This window comes from Melopsittacus undulatus, chromosome 2 (genome assembly GCF_012275295.1).
Source record: "Melopsittacus undulatus isolate bMelUnd1 chromosome 2, bMelUnd1.mat.Z, whole genome shotgun sequence".
In the NCBI taxonomy this organism is placed as follows: domain Eukaryota; kingdom Metazoa; phylum Chordata; class Aves; order Psittaciformes; family Psittaculidae; genus Melopsittacus; species Melopsittacus undulatus.
The window spans coordinates 26,153,106-26,174,223 of NC_047528.1; the positions used below are offsets into that span (position 1 = coordinate 26,153,106).

At 42.4% G+C, this 21,118-nt stretch overlaps 1 protein-coding gene across 4 annotated transcripts; it reads right to left on the reverse strand.

The window, feature by feature from the left end:
- Window positions 1-1,034: 1,034 nt before the first annotated feature.
- On the reverse strand, window positions 1,035-21,118 carry LOC101880752 (phosphatidylinositol 3,4,5-trisphosphate 3-phosphatase TPTE2). 4 transcript variants are annotated; one of them, XM_034060143.1, is made up of 19 exons: window positions 20,710-21,118; window positions 19,640-19,723; window positions 17,643-17,720; window positions 15,360-15,407; window positions 14,466-14,624; window positions 13,809-13,928; window positions 11,739-11,838; window positions 10,874-10,937; window positions 10,272-10,336; window positions 9,664-9,724; window positions 8,686-8,767; window positions 8,515-8,603; window positions 6,445-6,506; window positions 5,433-5,513; window positions 4,293-4,398; window positions 3,584-3,681; window positions 3,114-3,209; window positions 2,428-2,498; window positions 1,035-1,147 (listed from the first exon to the last, which is right to left on the reverse strand). In XM_034060143.1, exons 2-19 carry the CDS (start codon window positions 19,687-19,689, stop codon window positions 1,045-1,047), a joined length of 1,533 nt encoding a protein of 510 aa, XP_033916034.1. In that variant the 5' UTR covers window positions 19,690-19,723; window positions 20,710-21,118; the 3' UTR covers window positions 1,035-1,044. The 4 variants fall into 4 exon arrangements, with proteins under 4 accessions (XP_033916034.1, XP_033916035.1, XP_033916032.1 ...); XM_034060144.1 differs by lacking the exon at window positions 20,710-21,118 and adding an exon at window positions 20,537-20,678 and having other exon boundaries at window positions 13,809-13,910; XM_034060141.1 differs by lacking the exon at window positions 20,710-21,118 and adding an exon at window positions 20,537-20,678.

Genomic DNA, 21,118 nt, shown 5'->3' on the forward strand with positions numbered 1-21,118 from the left:
TGCAGCAGCTACAGTCTGCAACGTGCAAAATCCCAGTCTGGAAGGAAGAGCAGTGATAAGAGTAAGTCTTGTGTGAGAGCCCTGTCTAGGGAGATACACATAACTGGTTTGTGAGCTACCTCTAGCGGGACCTGTTTTGCAAAGGAGCTTGGGCTACATGTGACACAAGCTCAGTATCCTGCACCTAGAACTGCAAACAGTTGGTGGAATACTGTTGGTCATTCAAGCCTCCACACCTGAAGTACACTACTGAAAGCAGCACCTTCCAGCACTGTGGGAGCTTCCAACAGCTGATTCAGAGAAATCTTACTTCATTAATTAGGTATTAACTGTGGAAAGCTGTGTCCCTCCCCCATACTCTTGGATCCTAACAGTAAGACAACTACAGAAGCAATAGCTCAACACATGCTTCCCATCGAGGAAGACAATCTACAGAAGAGCACATTGGCATGCTCATGAACTGATGAGATCCAGGGTTTGGGCATATGGCCATCTCAGTCCTCTGCGGGGAAGAGAAACAGCAGAGGAGCAAACCACCCCCAGAGTCAGCTGGATTTCTAATGAGAAGTGGTTCAGTACCAAGACCTCTACTGGCACAGGTAGACAATGTCTCCATTCAGATTCCCATATTCTGCTTACCTGTGGAAAAGTCTGATGCTGAAGGAAGGTGTCAGATTTTTCCAGCAGCTTCTTGCAAACTGCTGGTCTCCACTCACCATCAGGTTAATATTCTTGAAGACAATTGTCTTAGCTTAATAAAGAAGGGATTATCTGTATGTAGAAACATCTAATCGCCAAAGGATCCAAAGCTCATTGGCACTACAGTCAGCTGACACTAAGTAACTTCAGAGGATTATTGCTCTGCACAACAGAACTTCATGTAAATTTATTTGATAAGTTGTATCTACACAGAAATACATTAAGTACATCAAAATGTAACCACTTCATTGTATACTGAAACAGCAAGACATTCCCCAGGAAAAGAGATTAATTTTACATGTTTCCCTTTTTTCAGCCTTTTTTTTTTCCTCCCCTTTTTTCCACTTATGGTTCAGTAAAGTTCACCTCCACAGCAAATGTCTCACTATAGACTTTCCATGTTTTAGACTTGTGAGGGTTATCCAGCTCATTCCTGGGAAGGTAGAGTCTGAAAGACAAAATTCAGCAGCACATCTTACAGCCTAAACCACAGTTTTCCTCTCAGTCAGCCAAGAGAACTCCAAGCTCAGCCCTAGAATACTAACTATAGCCATACATCTCTAATTCAGACAGAAGCCATGCCCCTCTTCACAGGGCTTTGGATCTGATGTAACTTGAGAAACAGTCAGCTCCACAGCCTTGTGGGTCAGGTTCCTCTGCCCCACAAAGCAAGACTGTTAGAGTAACATCTGTGCCACATTCAGCTAGAGGCCTCCCAGTGGGATGCGTGTGGCAGGAATTTAATAACTGACCTTCCTAATTGCAAGGATTCAATTCAGTACTCATGAAGCTTATCAGGTATGTTCTCCACATTTAATGTTTGCCAAATTCATGTCTAGTTATCACTTAATAGCACCTGCACATCAGCTCTGGCTGAGTTTGAGATACCCAGACAGGGAAACTGCCTTAACAGCAGTTTGATTTCTGACCAGGCCTAGTGACCTTAGGTCTACCAGAATTCTCTAGGCAGAAAGGGAAATAAATACTGGCTCAGCAAATTAGGTTTGGAGTTATGAACATACTTATGGCTATTGCTCCTCATGCTCTGATGGGATCAATTAAATTAAACTTGTTTCCTTCCTGTTCCTATTATGGAAAACACAGTAATTATCCTTATGTGAAGTTCGTTGTTCCTCTGTCTAGATCTGGCTAGTTTGGTAACAGAAGGATCTCCTGTCTCTACATCACTTCCCTAGAGAAGCAGGCAAACCCAACTTGCACTGGCTAGACCACCCCCAGGAGTTCTAATCTCAACAAGAGCCACCACAGTAATTCCTAATAAAAGCATGAGAAGCAGTCAAAGAGCCTTTCTTTGGAATCACAAGCATCAGTACCTCTAACTCTGGTCTTAATGTTTGCCTGCTAAGCTGCTGAATGAGTTCTAGCCTCTCAGGCAGCCATGCTACAGAGGATGGCCAAGCTGCCTTTGGTTTGAAAGTCAACATTATCTTTTTGAATTTAAGTTCATTAATAATGGAATGTTGAGCAAAGTCTAATAGATTAAGTTGATTAAGATATCACATGTTTAAAATACTTGGCACAGTGCAAGCAACTACATACCAACTACCTGCTCTTAAGTTCCAGCTGAAAGTCAGAGACCAGTACCCACACAGAAGCTACAACAGGCTAGACAAGCCAGCTATCTCAGCTATTAGTACTGTGCTTATGAACTTTTAGCTCCATTCAGACACTAAAAGTTATCTCAAGGCACTCACTGTGATTGCTTACCTGTTATTTTCAATAAAGGAAGTGTTGAACCAGAAGAAGAATGGGCAGTCATCATAGCCTTTTGGAAGATCCTAAGGACAGAGACTCTGTTAGATAATAGGACCTTTGGCAGAGCAAGAGTACCCACCCATCCTCAGTTTAGTTTACAAAGCTAAAGTGCCAGAGCCAGTACACTTGAAGAGCCCAGCATCACACCCAGATCACTATTTTCTCTGAAGGAGGCCTACAAGAAATCTGGAGGGGAAATTTTTTACAACATGTAGTGATAGGACAAGGGGAACTGCTTAAACTGAAAGAGGAGAGACTTAGATTAGGTATTAGGAAAGCTTCACTACAAAGGCGGTGAGGCACTGACACAGATCACCCAGAGAAGTTGTGGCTGCCCCATCCCTGGCAGTGTTCAAGGCCAGCCTGGACAGGGCTTTGGGCAACCTAGTCTAGTAGGTGTTCAACTAACATGTCTTGGTTGTACTATATGAACAGCCAGACGTCTCCCCTGCCTGCATAGGATGATGTAGCAACATTTGTTGCACCACTCACTGCAGTGGAGCCAGAGGAGGAGCAGGAGTCACTGGGGAAGAGCACAGATTCTGTTCCACACAGCACAGCCAGTCAGCACCTAGCTGCAGTGCAAACCACAGCCTTTCCTCACACTCAAGCAAAGATCTTTACACTGTTATACTTACTGAACGCGATTCAAATCTGACTTTCACATCACCACTTATGACAGGGCTGTCCTCCAAGCCAATGACTACAGAGTCACTTTCAGCATCAAAGAAGAGCTGGATAACAGAATGAAGTGTTAGTTTTATGAAAAAATGGCAGCAGAGAGAGAAGGGACCAATTCATGGCAGTACCTTGCTACTCATTCACGGCATACAAACACAATAGCAGTGTTACAGTAAAAGCCCACAATTTAAGCTACTTAGAGCAAGCTATTTGTATTTAAGTGACTTCTAGGGAAATCTTTTGTAGGAAAGCAGTGGTAAGATAGTGATTTAGCAAAGCTTAGCTTTTTCATCCTCTCAAAATTTACAATATCCATTTAATCTGACAGTTTTACATCCAATATTTAACTTTTACAGGAAGACACTTTTGAACTCTGAGTCAGCTTTCATCTTCTGTGATTCAACTGACATGATTTCATAGTGCTCACCTTGCAGTTTCCTTGACTGGCACATATACATTCTAGTACAACTTGCTTCCTCACTATGACCTGCACCTTCATATCAGTTCCATTGCCTTTCCCAACTCCTAGGAAAGAAAGAGTTGCTTTATACCAGAGCACATACATTAGCTGGAAACAAAAGTGGTCATGAAAACCAAGTGAAATCCCATTCAAAAGTGCCTTCTTTCCAGAATACCTTGTAATAGACTTGAGAAATCAAATCCTAAAGGTAGCTCAAGATTCAGTGGCTGAAAGCTGTATTTCAAAGCAGATATGAAACAGGAACAGACTAATGGAGAGTCTGGTTCCACCAACTGAACAAGAACAGCAGCCTGAAGTCCCCAAGACCAAGCAGTCCCCTAGAACAATCTTTTATCAAGATTACCAGTACACATGTGCAGGAACAGTAGCTATCAAGTTCCACATGTGGAGTTAATCTCCCTTGGAAAGTGATTTCCCTTACAAAACAGAGCAGGCTGTATGTGAGCCACCATTGGATCAGACACCCAACAAGTGACAGAACACATGGGGCAATTTCACTCCAAAATGCTTTTCATTGTATTTTAACTGTGCCATTGGAATTCTCAAATCCCAGTAAATCTACATTCCTATCATGGTCTTTGCAAGACAGACAGTAGACATCAGCTGCCTGCAATAGGAGTAGGATAGAGGAATGCCCAAATTCAAGAGTTCTTACCATGTATAGAGTGGATTTTGAGGTTTTTTATTTTGAGTTGTCTCTCTGGTGGGAGTTTCAAGTTATACTTGTTTTTCAGGATCTCATAATACCCAACATACCTACTCTGTAATGCAAAAACCCAGACAAATTATGCAGTTTCTGTAACCCACACAGATTAATTCTAGGCAAAAGAAAAGCAGAAGATCTAAATTAAAATCCTAAATTCATTTATTTAATTAATTAATCATAAATTCTTAGCTCTAAGTGCAAAGCTGAGAGGAAAGTAGCCATTTGTTCTCCTTCCCCTTCCCAGTTCAAACAATCTAGACAAATCCAGTATCTATACTTTAAGCATTACTTAAACTTCATGTTCCAAGAGGAATTGTGTACTTCAGTTCAGCAAGAAGTGAGGAGCTTTTTTTATTGTAGCTTTTTAAGGGAATGTTTAAATGTACAAGACACTTTCATTTTACAGAAGTGTATTCTGTAGGACAGGTGTAGTTCTATTTTATACCAACAATTGATGCACCTCTGTCACCAGCTTCATCTCACATCTCTGAACCCCACAGTACATCGTGAATCAGAACGAGCAAAGCCCTAAACTGTGGCAATTCTCCATCCAGGCACATCAGTGCCACGGCCCCTCCCCAGCCCAGGCTGCAGGCTTCAGTGCATCCTTGATAATAGCCCAGCTGTCTTACAGGGTTATGCTCCCTTCAGGATGCCCAGTGAGGTTGTGGAGTCCCCATCTGGGAAGGTAGTCTAGACCTGACTGAACACAACTCTAGGCAATCTACTCTAGCTCACCCTGCTTGAACAGTGGGGTTGGACTGAAAGCTCCTCTTATCTCACCAATTCTGTTATATATATATATAAAAATTATGTTATATAATTAAGATAATATAATAACACAATTCAGATTTGTTACTATGCAGAGAAAGGCATAAGGGATATACTTGGACAAAGTGAAGGAGGGGAAGATGCAGCACAACCCTACCACTAGATGGTCTTCCAACCTTTAAAGAACAAATACAGAAAGTTCAGGAGTTCAGTATGTAGGAACCTACATCTGAAACAAGGCAGGGGAGGTGGAGTGGCATAAGCAGTTGCAAGAGTAATGTTGGTTTGGCAACCGTTACTGGACCTGCTGAAGCTTACCTGGGATGGAGTTTCAACTCCTTGAAACTTGGTACTTGTGCTTCTATCAGTTCTTCTCTCCCCAAAGTAGTCCAAACTTTCCTACATAGGAAGATAACTGCAAGTGTTAACATATTTATCTCATCACCATTCCCCTTTCCTGAAGGGAGGGCAGTAAGCTAGAATTCTATTAGTCAATTCCAGTAAGGGAGTGCAAGTAAAAACATGCAATAGTTGTTTTGGTACCTTCTGAAGGAGGCTTTTAACTAGAATAAAAAAAGTACTAATTAGGAAGTCAGATACAGTAAGTCCACCATCCATGAAAGAGTGAAGGAGAACAATAAGGTTTCTAAGCAATTGCTTTAGAACCACGTGTATTCAAGTGGTCTGTGGCAGATCAAACTGAACTTAGTTCAGATCTTCACAAAGCAAACTGAGAAAAAGCAAATGATTAAATGGATCCACAGTCAGTCCAGACTACTTGGAGTGACCTGGGCCATCTGCAGAACATGTCTCCAGACTGGTATACTGGACCTGGGAAGCTAAAGGACCACATGCATCTGTCCTGGCTGGGCCTTGCTTTTTCTCCCTTTTCCCAGAAGGGCTTCTTGCTGTAACACTGGTAGTCAGGACAATTCTTGATGCCTCATACTACTTGGAGACCACTTAACAGTGCTATTGTCTTTAGTAGAGCATGCTCAGAAGCCACCTACAGTTCAAGAAAGGCATTGCCTGAAATCCTATGTCTATTATGCCTCCAAAAAGAATGCTTCAGTTGGTATCTGTTCAATTTTACTTTCTCCATTCTTCCTGATCAACAATAGTCTTCATCAGAAAGGAACTTGCCTAGTAGTAAGATTTGCAAGAACTTTATTTTGAAAAAGAACAAAGAACTTCGTTATAAAGAACAAAGCATCAGTTCAGTGTCCTTTTTCCAGTATGGAGTTCTTGCAATGTATTAATGCATTTCACCAATTAAGTACATTCTAAAGAACTCTGAATACTAAAAGAATCAAAAAATACCATTTTTTACCTTTGCACTCTCAAACTGGTCACTGTCTATGAGCCAGGTACAAACCATTGTTCCAGTCCTCCCTGCATTAGAAATAGAGACAGTGTGATCTACAGGAGTTCAAAGACATTTGAGATTTTGTGAAGATGAAATTCTTCCATTCTTTCCATTTCAGAAGTTTTAAGTGACAGTAGTCAAGTGCCTGTATTTCTAGAAAGAATGAGTTAAGACAAGATACTGCAGTTTGTTAACTTGTTTCTTGAAAGCAGTGCCCACATTTGTGATATTACTGGAGATAGTGGCCAGCTTCTGAAGTATCTCATAATCCATGTAATAGAGGAGTTAAGTACACCCGGCTAGATGAGGCTATAGCATTGTCAAGTGCCAGTCTTTAAGTCAAGAGCTGCCTCTCTACCCCAACTTTTCCACCTCCAACCTCACTAAGAAGGCATCAAGACTGCTAGCACAACAGTTCTATATTGTCTCAGCTTTGAGTTTAAAAACAAAAAAAACCTCAGAGTTCAAGTCATCCCTCTCTACACTTTTCTTCAAACTGGCTTTAGCCTGCAGGTAGTTTCAGTATTGAGTTTTGCAAAACCTTTAAGCTACATTTGAGACTGGGGGAGACTTTATGTTAAGTAACCACTAGTTTAAGCCAAGTACTTGCAGTAATAACAGCAGGTGGCTAAAGATACAGCAGATGTTTGCAGGGAAGTTCAGTTTATTTGCACAGCTATCTATCCACTTCAACAGCTCCTGCACTACCACAAGTAGCAGACAGCATCCACAGGTTAGCTCATATGCAGTAACTTTAACTGTCTTGTTCCCGTAAGACCACATTGCTCTATCACGTAACACTGTGTACCTTGACTTCAGGTCCAGCAGTACCTAAAACACCTAGGGAGAAGTTAAGGAGCATTTCATCTTGAGTGCCACCACACAGCTCATACAGGACAACCTGTTCTGTATACTGTATGTACAGGACATCAGTCCTGTCAGTGCGGGTTTATGAAAGGCAGGTCCTACTTGACTAACCCGATCTCCTTCTATGACAAGGTGACCCACTTATAGCAGATGAGAGAAAGGCTGTGGATGTGTTCTGCCTACACTTCAGCAAAGGCTTTGACACCATTTCCCACAGGAACTGGCTGGTCATGGTTTGAACAGGTGTATTGCACTGGGTAAAAAAGAACAGCTGCATGGCCAGGTCCAAAGAGTGTTAGTGAGTGGAGTTAAATACAGTTGGCAGCTGGTCACAAGTGGTGTTTCCCCAGGGCTCAGTATAGGGGCCTGCTTAATATCATTTTATATGATATATAAAGATATTTAAAGATATTTCTATAACTGACATAAAAGATATATATATTTTACATCAGTTCTGTTTAATATCTTTATCAATGATCTGGACAAAGGGATCAAGGGCACCGCCACTTAAGTTTGCAGACAGCACAAAGTTGGGCAGGAATGCTGATCAGCAAGTTGTGCCTGGAGAGGTTTAGACTGAATATTAGGAAAAATTCCTTCACCAAAAAGGTTGTCAAGTCACTGGAAGAGGCTGCCCAGGGAAGTGGTGGAGTCATCATCCTTGGAGGTATTTAAGCAATGTGTAGATGTGACACTTGGGAACATGGTTTAGTGGTAGACTTGGCAGTTGGATGATATTAAAAATCTATTCCAACCTGAACAATCTCACAGTTCCCTCCCTTTCCCCCACAGCAATTAAAAAGCTTGAGGCATATTTCAATACAGGATATTCAGTGTGGGTGACAGTATCAGTTCCAGCAGCTCCCTATCCCCAGCCTCTCCTGGGGAACTGCTGTCCCAGCAGCCAGGACAGCAGGAAGTTACTGAAGGACATTAAGAGATCAGATGCCACCTTAGATTAAAAAACCAATTTGGGCTACCTAGAAATGGGGTTGTGAGATACTAAACACATGGTACTATACTGTCGCTAGTCAGTGTCTGCAGATTTTGTCAAGTTATGCTCTAAACCAATCTCATGTTATGGTTTAAGGCCACATATCAAAAGAAGCCATGATAAGAATAAAGTGTAATTTGTAGTATACACTAATTATACATGAGCAGTCCTACCTTTGCCTCCTTTACAATGAATTGCTATGATGTTCTTTTCATCTTGACTCATCCATTCACGGACACTGGCAGTGAATTTCAGCATGTCCCTAGATAAGAGGAAAGTCAGTAGATCAAAGCAAATGCCTACATAGAGCTACCATGATGTATGCATTTCTTGACAAGACTCACTGTAGCGCTGGGACATTGTGGTCATCAATAAAGATCCTTTCTACCCTGTAGTGGAAATACTTCGGATCATAGCCTTTTTCACCTACAAATTAAAATCCAAAGTTATGCCAGGAAGGGGAGCAGGATTACAAATACAGTGGCTGGTGACACAGAGCTGCTCATCTGAGCATATACTCGTGTTTAAAGTACAGTAGTATAGACAGACAGATCAAAGAGGAAAGAAAAAAAAAAAAAAGGTAATTTAGCTAAAGTCATGCTTGCATAGGTTCTAATTTCACACCTCTCACTTAAGCTAAAATTCATCTCCACATCCAGATGGCCATTCCTTTCCATAGGGATTATTATGGTATCTGACAGTGTTCTGATGTACTATCGGGGTCAACCACAGCAACCATCAGATAGAGTGGTAACCTTAATGGCTCATCTGTGATCCCTATCTATCCCTCTGCTGGCCAGAGGACAATTTTGCTCTTTCAGGACTTCAAGCGTCAGTGCTCCTTTATCATATCCTTGCTTCCAGCTCTGCTATGAAGCAGGAGCTACAGGATAGTTGTTTCTAAAGTACTTTTCTGGGGTATTTTTAGCCACCTCTAAATAGAAGAGCATTTACCTATTGCTCCACTTCATTCTTCTAATCCTTCATTAGGAAATCCTCCAACATCACTCCAACTTTTAGCTCAGGTTTAGTTTTCCACTTTCATTTTTCAATAAAATGTTTTAGAACATTAAGGCAATTATTCAGCATAAACAAGGAAGCCTAAACTGCAAGGCCTGCAGTACCTCTTCTGCAAGTTCCAGGACAGCATTAGATACTCAAAGTCAACAGCCACTTTCAGGACAGATGGTAATTAGAGACACCTATGTCCTTTTGACAGATTATATATTCTCTGAGATCTATTACTATCAGCAGCATACTTTGAAGAGATGTTTTTCTGTTTTAGCTGTATTTCAATGTAGTCAGCAGCTAAGTATACTTACTGCAGAGATTGTAGACTTTATAGTGGTCTGCATGTTTGGTGTCCAAAAATCTTGCAACTTCCTAAAGCAACAAGAGTTCAGAGTAGTTAGGTCTCTACTCTGTATTTCCACTGCTAACTCAACCTCTAACGCCCAGGTGGGGTCAGCAACTGTATTCATAAATAGCCTTTGGACAGCAGGCCTTTCCAGCCCAACAGTTCAGGTTCTTGCCTGGAGTAGAAGTACTACTGCATCTTCTCTGCCCTATATGTTTCTACAATATCAGCTGGCATAGCTATGAAAAGAGCATTATACAGATGTTTTAAACATCTTCATTTAGATGAATAGATAGTTCTTATCAATCACACTACTACTAGCCTACGACAAAACTGACTTGGAGCTTCAGAATACCAGTGTGTCCACACTGTGAGATACATCCCACTAGGCTCAGCTGAGAGACTACACACAAGCAGTACAGCACAGTGGAGACTATCACTTAGTCATTCCAACCAGCCAAACCAGCAGAACTAGGACTGACTTATCTAGTCCACATGCAAATTAGTGGGAACCCAGAAGTGAAAAAAAAAATCTTTCAGAAATAGTGAACTTAGTAAATGAGAGGTTTTTACCTCTATAGGGTTCCTATAGAAAGACTGCTTCCCAGAAGATGGAAACGACATTGCGATAATGCGATCTGTAGAAAAGACAGCAAGCTGAAGTAAAAGGGAAAGCCTCCCCATATGTAAGAACTACACAATTGAGAGCCATACCATTATGAAATTGCTTACTCCTACCCTAATTATAAGAATAACCTACTAATTTCCAAGAGCCTTTGCTCTACATTTAGCATAGCTAGAGCAAGGCAATAATGCTTCCCAGAGTATCAGCTACTATCATGCATCAATCTCCCAGAATCAGAATAAAAAAAAAAAAAAAAAAACCCAAACAACTAAGTCAGTTTCTCAGTTTTGGTCCACTAGGCCTCAGGAGAATTTCTGTCAATACATACAGCACATATGACCCCTCTCCTGGAAGGCTAATCTTTGAGAACAGGGTCAGAGTCAGGAATCCATATTTCAAAATCCCACAGAAAAGGAATAAGCCTGGATTGACTTCATACTTAATTTTCATTACTCTAAAACATTGCCTGTATTTCATGTAAAACACTAAACCAAGTAACTAGTCTTAGCAGGATATAACATGCTGCAAAGTCTCATTTGTTTCTACAAACCAGTAACATAAGTGAGATCCAGATCAAAGCCATCTTTCATATAACGCCTTTTATTTTCAGAGACCTGCCAAAGAAAGAAAAGATAATCTTCCAGAGGAATGCCAGAGATCAGCAAGTGTTGCCCGTTATCAAGAACTTAACCAACCATCTAGAGTCTGAAGTCAAGTCAAGTAGCAGAGCCTAATTTCACTATAGCAGAGTTCACAGCATTAACCAAGACTGTTTCTTGTATTAACTTTAGGTAGAAGCTCTGTACAGACTTTACTTTGAAGTATCAAAGTTCATTCTAGTGTAAAGAACACTGCAGTTATGAACCCATCATTACTATTTGAGTGTTTGGGGGTTGAAGGAAGGAAGAAGAAAGTTAAGGGCAGCATAACCAAGACTGCTTATTCCTGAGCAAGAGGACATACTTGAAGCTTCAAGTACCACTTTAGTTCCCTGATAAAAATAAGAGGCATTCACAACAGATACAGCTTCAACAGCTAGGCTGTTTTGTCTCCACCTGGAATAAGCAGTAAAGCATTAAAATTCCTATCCTCCTCTATATGAGGGAAAACAGTCTATGTACCACACAAATTAGAAATTACTAATTGAGACACTTGATGGTGCAATCACTTCAGTATGTTGACCTTTCAGGTCAAGCTGCTTCTTACTTGAGCAAAGTTAAGAATGATTAGCTATGCTGAAGTTGGAGGCAAAGCTTCAGTACCCTGTCATGCACACTAAACAAATGTGCTGCTCAGGCACTATTATCCAGTTGCAGACCAACAGGCTGTGGGTAGTCTTGCTACTACTGACGGCTATGTGGAGAAAAAGCTGGAAACAGTAGTAGTAGCCTAGATACAGCAAGAGGCCAACTTACCATTCTCCTGGTCACCACTTCAAGTTGCTTCTTTTGTGAAGCCAGGCGAAATATTCTTATCAAGATGACAATCCTCAGAACTCGGAAGAGAGTGACCATTCTAGATGAGAGTCAGATTCACCATGAAAGAAAATTAACACAATTAAACTTACATGCAAAGCTTAAAGCTATTTAAAAGTTCAGAATTTAAAGCTTTCTTCATATACTTAACTAGGACTTCTCAGGATGATTCTGGAGAAAGAATACTGTGCTTGAAGAATACCATGTGTCATTGTTGAGGTTTTTTTGGGAAGTACATGTTCTGAACAGCTAACTAGGAACTAGGAAACAGAACTAGGAAATCCCCTACTTGCTCAGACTTTCACAGGCAGCTCTGCAGAGAAACAAATTCCTGTACCACTACCCATGTCAACCCCAAATTCTTGTTCCTTGAAACTTGTTCAACTACATATTTAAACATAAGTAACCACCTGAAAATAGCTGAAAAGAAAAGCTAGACAGGGTCATGCCTTAAGAAACCTGAGGACAGATCAGTATAAACCCTGTGTTTAATCATTTAGCAACTTGAACAGATGATTTGGTTTGAGGAACTTTGAACTGCCGTTGAACTTTGAAGCAGGAAAGATACTTATGCAAGTGGTTCTACCGAAGCAACTGAACAGGGGCAGCTGCTTTCACATACCCTGAGGGACTAGGGCAAACTAACATTCACTCCTGCAGGAGTTAAGTGAGCATATGCTTTTAAGGCGCACATGCACTTATTTCAGATCCTGATACACTTAGGCAAGAATCCTGGTGAATACCTGCAGTAAGAGAGACAAACCTCCAGTTAAAGACAGTCTGCTCTCCACTGGAGAGATTAAAATCAGTAAAACAAGGCTGTCCTGGACACCCAGAAGAGAGTTTAATTTTTTTTCCCCCAAAGCTTCTTCCTAGCCCACGATAACCCTGCTAGTTTCAAACAGATCTCCCTTGGAGCTAGCAGCCAAGAAGCTGGAAGCCAAGGAGATGGAACAACAGTGGAATGAAGACTCAAAGCCCCTCTTCCCAGCCTGAACCACAACTCTGAGAAGCATCTCTCAAAAATTAAACCAGTTTGCATTCTGCCCTTTAGGAAATTAGCCAGTTTAGCGTTAGCTCCTAGACCCAGCTCTCATTCCCCACTATTCTTTTTTATAAGTCAGACTTCAAGGAAATGGGTAACTTATCCCAGTGCATACCCAGCTAGACAAGATTAGAAATGAGACCATATTCCTTCATCAGGGCATTTTACCTTTATGGCCTGCCACTGAATTTTCACTTGTTACATATATACTCTTATCCACATAAAAGCTGCTCAAATTCTAATTATTCTGAAATGTATCAGGTGCTCTAAGACTGCTGTTTGCTTCTTGAGGAAAGGCTAAGAAGAAAGAAAAGTGATAAATCCCAGGTAGGTTACTGGGAATTAGTTGGATTATGTGGACACTACTGGAGTGTTAGGTGGGAAGATCTCATCCACAAATGGATTCCTCTCACAGATTGTCATCTGATCAAGCTACAGAAATGAGATGAAAATATTACTTGAATTAATTTATGCACATAACCAGCATATTTCCGCTTTCCAAGGCATGGCTGAAAAAGCCAATGTGTACCACCACTGGGCTTTTGGAAAAGCAAGGTGGAGGAAACAAGAAATAGAAAGAGCTGCCACACTATCAAGATCCATTAGATGGAGATTCTCCTTCAGCTGTCTGTTGCACTTACTGCTATAACCCAACTCATGTTTCTGACCTTCGTACTCTCTCAGGACTGCTGCTCACCTTCCCCCAAGAAAAGTTTAAATTGGAGCATTTGACAGCCTCTTTATTCACTTTTAGCTACCTCAACTGGTATGCTTAGATCATCTCTGCCACTGAGATAGGGACAGTGTACAGTACAACTATAGATCAAAATCAGATGTCTCTATTACTCACTAGTCTGTACCATTAAATACTATCACTATTCATGATCTAGAATGCACACATCTAGCTTAGATGTGCCAAGATTATGAAGAGAGCTCGTGTTTAACAACTGCCATACCACTCTTACCTTGGTATCTGATCTGCTGCAGCAAGACCCGAGAAGGAGTATGTCATGTTGATTAACAGAGTGCCCACCACTATGAATGCATCCAAAATATTCAGTTTGGACCTGAAATAGTTCCTGAAGCTGAAATAAAAGAGTTTTAGAGAGATGCCCATATGGATAACAAACACTGAAATACATCTTCAGGAAGAGAATCACCTACACATAGGTACTGCTAGAAACAAGCTCTCCTGAAGCAGTTCTTGACACTGAGCACTAAAGACTCAGTAAGAAAATAATCTTACACCTGGTCTGTATATATCAGTCACAGCAAAGCTGATAGAATTAAAGTGCTTACTTATACCTCAGACATTTTACAGATTATTAAACTAGAACGGGTTGCCCAGGGAAGCTGTGGATGCTCCATCCCTGGCGGTGTTCAAGGCCAGGCTGAACAGAGTCTTGGGTGACACAGTTTAGTGTGAGGTGTCCCTGTCTATGGCATGATTATTCTGTAGAAGGGTAACAGACAACACACACAACCAAGAACAGATGGGGCCATTGTCTATGACCAGAAAACTAGCCTACAGAACATCCATGTTGGCACTCCAAGCTGGAAGCATTGCTTTCTTACTAGCTTGAAGACTTTTCACACTAACTTAACATTTGCTCACATCTTACCCTTCAACAAACACTCTCAGGAGAACATCGATGAGAAAGAAGAGTGCTATCGCCAGGGAAACACCTTCAAGGATCTCTCTAACACCCTTCTTCTCCCCAATAGCCAGATCCAGAATTACAACTATAATGTCCACAATGATAAGCACAACTCCAAATACTCTGCAAAAAGAAAGATACTAGTGAGCTCAAGAGGTAGGAATGAATTGCTGACATTTGACCAAAAAGTACAAGCCCAGATTTTTGTTTTAATTTGTTCCAGAAAAGTATGCCTTTTTATATACAGGATTGAAGCATACTTGTAAAAGCAGGATTCCAACTGCATTTAAGTGATCTGCATAGAGTATATAATCCACGTGGAACTGTGTATTTACACCAGACTCAGCTGTATTTATTTACCTATACTCCACAGCTACCTAGAAGTGCTGAAGATCTGAACACTTTAAGGCACAAAAGTGTCAGTGCTGTCTTCCAGCTTACTCACTTTCCTCTCACACTCCTAACTTACTATAGTCATGATAAAAACAGTTACTTTTAAGGGACTATACTTACTGTAATAGCTCACCTTGTTCCAGCACCTAGATTGCATATAACTGACCAGCTGTTTTTTCAAAGGCTGTCACAACCTGGAGTAAGCCATTAAAAAGCTTTTATCTAGGTCAACAGCATTTACAGTTCTGACTTCCAGCTCTGGTTGGAGAACATAGCCCTAGCTGTTTAAGGGTTGTTTCCCAGTCGAAGTATTTCTCAAGTCATCATTTCTGGGGGTATAGGATTCAGTACTTTTTATACAGAGCAGGCTGGAGCCACTGTTGTTCAAGGAACTTTCCATGTTATCACACCAGAAATAAGGACTGTTTCTGTCTTGCCCGTATCATCATGGGCATGAACTTTTACCTGAATCCAAACGACATCACAAATGGGGAAATTTTTCTCCTAAGTGCACTGCAAGAGAAGAGAAGTTGCATCAAGTGACATTTTGCTATTGATGTTAGCCACAAAAGCACTGTTACATTCTTTTATTTGCATTCTTTTCAGTTTAGAATTCTGTATCACAGTGATTTCTTTAAGAGCAGATTATCCAGTCATATTCATGAAGAATACAGGTTAAGACAGTACTTGAAAGCAATGCTTTGACCACTTCATAGAAAGAGTGCTCATCAGTACTCATCAGCCCCTAAAAGCATAATAGTATTCATGTATGCATAACACTACTCAGTGTCATAATTCCAATGACACTAAAAGTCTGGCTTAAAGCTTATAACTGGGCATTAAGAAGTGGGCTTATATAACAGCTATTGGTCAAGAGGAAGGTTAAAGGATAAACAACTCGTAAGGTGTCATCTTGTTCAAGATATAGCTTATTATATCAGACATTTCTTTTTTTTCTAGACATGGAAAAAGCTGCACTTGTTAACAGCTCCAGTACTCTTGGAATAGAGGAAGAAAAATACCTCTTCTACCATTAGAAGGAAATACCAGTTTGGCTTTCAGATTGAGGTCTTTAGTGCCTTTTAAGAAAATGAGCTGAAGCTAAATTCTCCTAATACTGAGGGCTATCTCCAGTCCTAGTAGGGTTTCACCTCTGTTTTCAGTTACATATTATCATGTGTTGCTTTTTTGGTGTGCTTTAAGCCTTCTGGTTTAAAGTTAGAACTTTGTGTAATTGTCTCACTAGCTGAAAGTCTCCTTAGGCTACACCAAGAACTAAGGTGGAAGCAACTACCTGCAAATGCCAAGTTCTGACAGTTTGAAAAACAGATTACCAGTTTGTTAAATAATACCAAGATTATTTAACTACTGCAAGTACAGAGTCTTTTCTTAGATATGCAAACACAAGTACCTACTGGTACTTTTTGTCAGTATGTCAGAACATCTGGTAGGTTCTACTGTTAGTGTTATACCTGGACATGTGTTTTCTTTTAAAGAGTCTATCTTATCTTCCCTGTTATATACAGCTACTACATTTCCTCTCCCCACCATTAGAGACACCACTGTTATAGGAAGCCTTTGTCAGCTCAGTAATGCATATTGCACCTCAGTGACACTGTCCAAGCTACTTGCTTCCTCTAGGGTAATTCAAGCATTGCATTTCACTTTGAGCATATCATTAACATCTCAATTTAAGACAAGGCTAGGTATCTCTGAAGTGATGAGGGAGCATCTTGCTGGCCTTACCAAATTAACCCACACCTCTCATTATTAAGTTCAAGGTCTAACCAGCAAACACCTGCATCCTTAAGCGGAAATATACATCGGTTGTAGTACACACTTTTCCCATGGAAGTCAAGGATGCAATAATAGGTCTTGTCTTGAAGGCAACCTAGTATACAGGGGGTTCTCATTGCATTTATGAATGCCCAATATCTGAGGAAGTGTAATTATTGCAGTGCTAGCAGTTTGTTGGTCTCTTCTCCCTGTATACCTGCAATGCAAACATAGCAGGTATACCTAGACTCCAAATTCCATAGCCTAAGGACAGGTACCTTTATTAGGTGCACTAAAGACTGAAATATATACACACCACTCCAATTTGGCCTGCCAACATCTTACATCAGTTGAAAATGTAGCACATTTGCTCACATACCTAGCTAAAGGTCTTTGTAAAACACATTTGTAAATGTCAACTCCCAAATTCTACAAAGACGTGTTGTCACATTGAAGACCTGAGAGAACAGACTTACTGTTCTTGAGCTGCACAGAGAAACAAGTCAATATGTCAGTGACTCAACTAAGTATGCTATAGGAGTTAGTAATCTGGTGACAAAAACTAAACACCACTAGAAAATAACTACTTCAAGAACAGAGTTAACCACTAGTAGTCTTGAGGGCATGATGCTTATTCACCTCAGATACTCATTCATCTTATTTTCTTGCCAGCATTTGTTCTTCTGTGCTCTCCCAAAAAATCGTTCTTTTGGGAAAGCTTAAAGTAGTTTGGACTTTGCATTCTCCATAATATGATGGACTTGTAGCTAGTTCTTAGGTTGGGCTTTCATTTCTAGAGGCATAAAGAGGCTTTCTGAACTTACTTGTCTTTATTATATACTAAAGCAAATGTCAGTATCGAGTGATTCACTGGACTTATGTCTACTTCAGCAAGCCACCTACCTGCTTACTTTGGCTCAACAATTTCCACTTTTAGGGGGACACTAGGCATTTAGTATATTATTAGCTTACTTGGAATAGCCATCTGGTCCATTATCCTCATCATGGCCATCATCAATCTTTACTGTGGGCTCTTCCGCTGTTGGAGAGCTGGGAAAAGAATAACACAAGTCACATACTGATAGAGAAGTCAACTTAATATATAGTTATCCTTCATTGTTCCAGAGAAAAGAATATTAACTGTCAGCTAAGCAGTGAGAAGCAGACTGGGCCAGAGTAGCAGTATAGTACCAGTGGAAGAAATACTTCTACATTGGAACAGCAGAACCTTTTGGGTTGTACTGACCTAGTTCCCATTAGCAATCTATCTTGCAAAAGTTTCTTTTAGAGGAGGAAGGGAACATGTGTTCAGCAATAGGATAAGGGCTTTGAAGTTCAGCATCGAAAAGTCTGCTGATGATTTAACAGTCCAGACTCTGGAAGGAAACATATATCTATACGCAAAGTTGCTTCCAAGAGTCCAAATGACATTAATGCTATTACAGTATACTACTTGTTCAGAGAACGAATGTTTTCACCAGGAAAAGCCATAGCACAAAGATGTTTTTGTACAGGGCAGGATACCAGACCGGAAACTGGAAGACTAGAGCAGCAGCTGAGCTAGTGCTAGAACAGCACTTTTTGGTTGTAGTGGCTGCTTGCCATAACTTCCTTAAAAGCATCTCTTTAGATTAGGTTTTTCAGCCACTTGAGAAGCTCTGAAGGCCACATGATAGCCTCAGAGAAAGTAACATCCAAATCCAGGAGTTTCTAATTAAGCCTTCTCCAGAGAAATACTATGCTGTATAACAACACAGTCACAGTGATTGCTGTGGCTGTCTCTGGCATCATTGCTTCCTGGACAGCAGCAGCTACATACACATGGTCAATATTGATGTTTCCATGCTGTTCTGAGGCAACCTAGGATTAGTTTGAAGCATTGGTGTAACAACTCAGAAGACCCAAGTAATCATCCATGCACCAGCATGCAGTTTCAGCAACCAGTACTGAGGGTTCACCAGCTGCACTCAGTATTGGGCAGAACAGAGAAAAGATTCCATCCCAATAGTTTTGGCATTCACAGCTCATTTTTTCAACTTCAGCATCACCAGATGCTAGTATCTGCACTTTGTTCCTAGAACTGAAGCAAAGCTCTAGTGATGTACAGCCATTCAGCTTTGCTTCCTAGCTATTCTTATGGGATAGTTACTTGGTAGATTCCACTCAGTGAACAGCTGCTACAGCTAGTTTGCTGCAAGTCACTTGCTTATCCTTATAGGCATATGAAGTGCACCAAAAGCCACCTTCTTATCCTCTACTGTGATTAAAACAAGAATGAACAACATTAGTGGTCTGGGTTAGGAAGCCAATCTTTAACACAAAAGAAAATAAGAGCAAAGTCCAAGCATGCTGCTTCCATTGTGCTCTCACACAAGAATTCAGTCCTAGATGATGCTTTCCTCAGTGGGAGTTTGTTTTGCTAAGCAATCTACATCTACTTGTTGTCTAAGCTGGACCAAGCTCTCCGCCACAAGCTACTATATCCAGTCTTTAACGATCAGGTGGAAGAGAAAAAAAGATATACTAGAATAACTTGTTTCTACCCCACACGCTCTCCATCAAAGCATAAGCTCTTCTGACTGTTCGCAGCTAAACAGGACTTCAGACTTCAGGCTTTCAGGGAGAGCAGAACAAGAACATCTTGCTCTACAAGAGACCTTAACAGTGTTTCTGGATGCTAGAAGTGAGTGAGCTTCAATCCCATGAGCTTATTAAATCAGGTCTGGGTGCTCTGTACTTTTTAACAACTTCAAGAAGTCAATCAGAGCAGCATATTTCTTTCAAAGATATGACTCCTCTCAAGCAACAGCATTGGGGTGGGAGAACATAAACACTATAAATTATGTAAACTTCAAGCACTCCACCATTACTTTTGTTACATTTACAGTACTAAGAAACTCTAGGCAGGGGACTACACACAGCATACCTCAATCCCAAACCCACATAGAGGTACCGTTCATTTCACTCACCTGGATGCTTCTGTCAGCTCTGACCCTTGTTCATACCTCACAACTGTCATTTTCCCTGTTGTTGCTCTGCTGGTCTTAAGAGACCTACATCCAGTTAAAGGGAGATCAGTATAAGAAACAGTAAACACCAGCATGCTACAGCACATAGTCATGTTACCAGCAGACATACTTTGCTTAATTTTCAACTATTCCCTCCACCCCAGTTGACAAAGCAGTCTTTCTCTATCAGGTTACTGAGAATCAGTGCACTAAGCAGTGTGATGAAGGGCTTTTTTAGTATACCTAACATACCACAGTGACAGCTTTCAAACAGCACCTTTACCTCACTATGAGGCATTTCTCACTGTTTCAAGCTATGAGACACGGAAGAGCAGCAGCTGGCACCCCCAAGAAAGGTGCAGCCCCAGGGGAGCGGGGCCAAGCGCCCCCGCACACATCACCTCCCCGAGAGGGGGGCGCGCACTTGGTCCGAACGCTTCTCCCCTCCTTCAGACCCGCCTCGCCGGGCGGCAGCCGTTCCTCGGGCACAGCCTCACAGCCCCAAGGTGAGAGGCGGTTCTCACTGCGGGGGTGCTGCCCCCACAGCAGCCAGACCGCGCCCCAGAGCGGTGCCAGCACCGGCGTGCCGGCAGCACCGCTTCCCTGCCGGCGGAGGCCCCGCAGGCCGAGCCCCGGCCCAGCGGCCACCACACGGAACCTAGGGCTCCCCAGTGGGACAGCCCGCGGTGCCCCAGCCCGCCGAAGCCCGCTCTCCCCTCACCTCAGCGCGGCTCAAAGTCGAGCCCGGACACCCGCCCCCGGCGCTCCGCGCACTCAGCGGAAAGTTGCTCTAAACTTCCTGCGGGCTGCTCCCCGACCCTCCCGCCTCCGCCGGCCCGCACAGCCCCACTCACACACCGAGACCAGGCCGAGCAGCGGAGCGCGAACGCGACCACAGCCTTGCCGGGCTGCGGCTAAAAGGCCGGGCAGAGCGGCACGGCTGCACCTGGGCAGGGGCCGGGCCCGCCCGCTGCCGTAGCGACGGCCGTGGCCGCTCCCGGCACCGCCCGTCACCTCGCAGCCCGCAGCACCTGGTGTCTCTCGGGGCCCACCGGGCCAGTAGCCGGGCCAGGGCCTGCCTGCACTCCCGTCCGGGCTTCCGCCGGCCCCGGCCCGCACAGGCCCGCGGGAGCCTCAGCCCGAGCCTCCGCCGATCGGACCCTGCCAACTTTGCTGCCGCGCCTTGATGCTTCTTAATGCGTTTCCCATGGCGTGGCGGCGATCGGGACAGGGCGGTGCAGGTGGGCTGTGTGTCAGTCCGGCCACTACGGACTGTGACAGCGACTGCTCCATCCAGGGCAGAGACACCTAACACTGAGCACTGATGTCTGCAAGAATGGGGGCCTGCAGGGCAGATTACGGCGTGATAAACTGCAAGGGCTTCACGCCTTCCTCATCGCCTGTCAACAGCCAAGTGACAAGCAAACCCTGAGCAGGACC

Bases quoted from the DNA above. Each gene is read 5' to 3' on its own strand.
- LOC101880752 (XM_034060143.1), bottom strand. From the start codon at position 19,689: ATGACAGTTGTGAGGTATGAACAAGGGTCAGAGCTGACAGAAGCATCC. The intron at 14,625-15,359 runs GTAAAAGTTCAT...TTCTTTTTGCAG, and splicing joins GTGATGTCGTTTGGATTCAG to AGTATTTGGAGTTGTGCTTA. The intron at 8,604-8,685 runs GTGAGTCTTGTC...CCTCTTATCTAG, and splicing joins CACAATGTCCCAGCGCTACA to GGACATGCTGAAATTCACTG.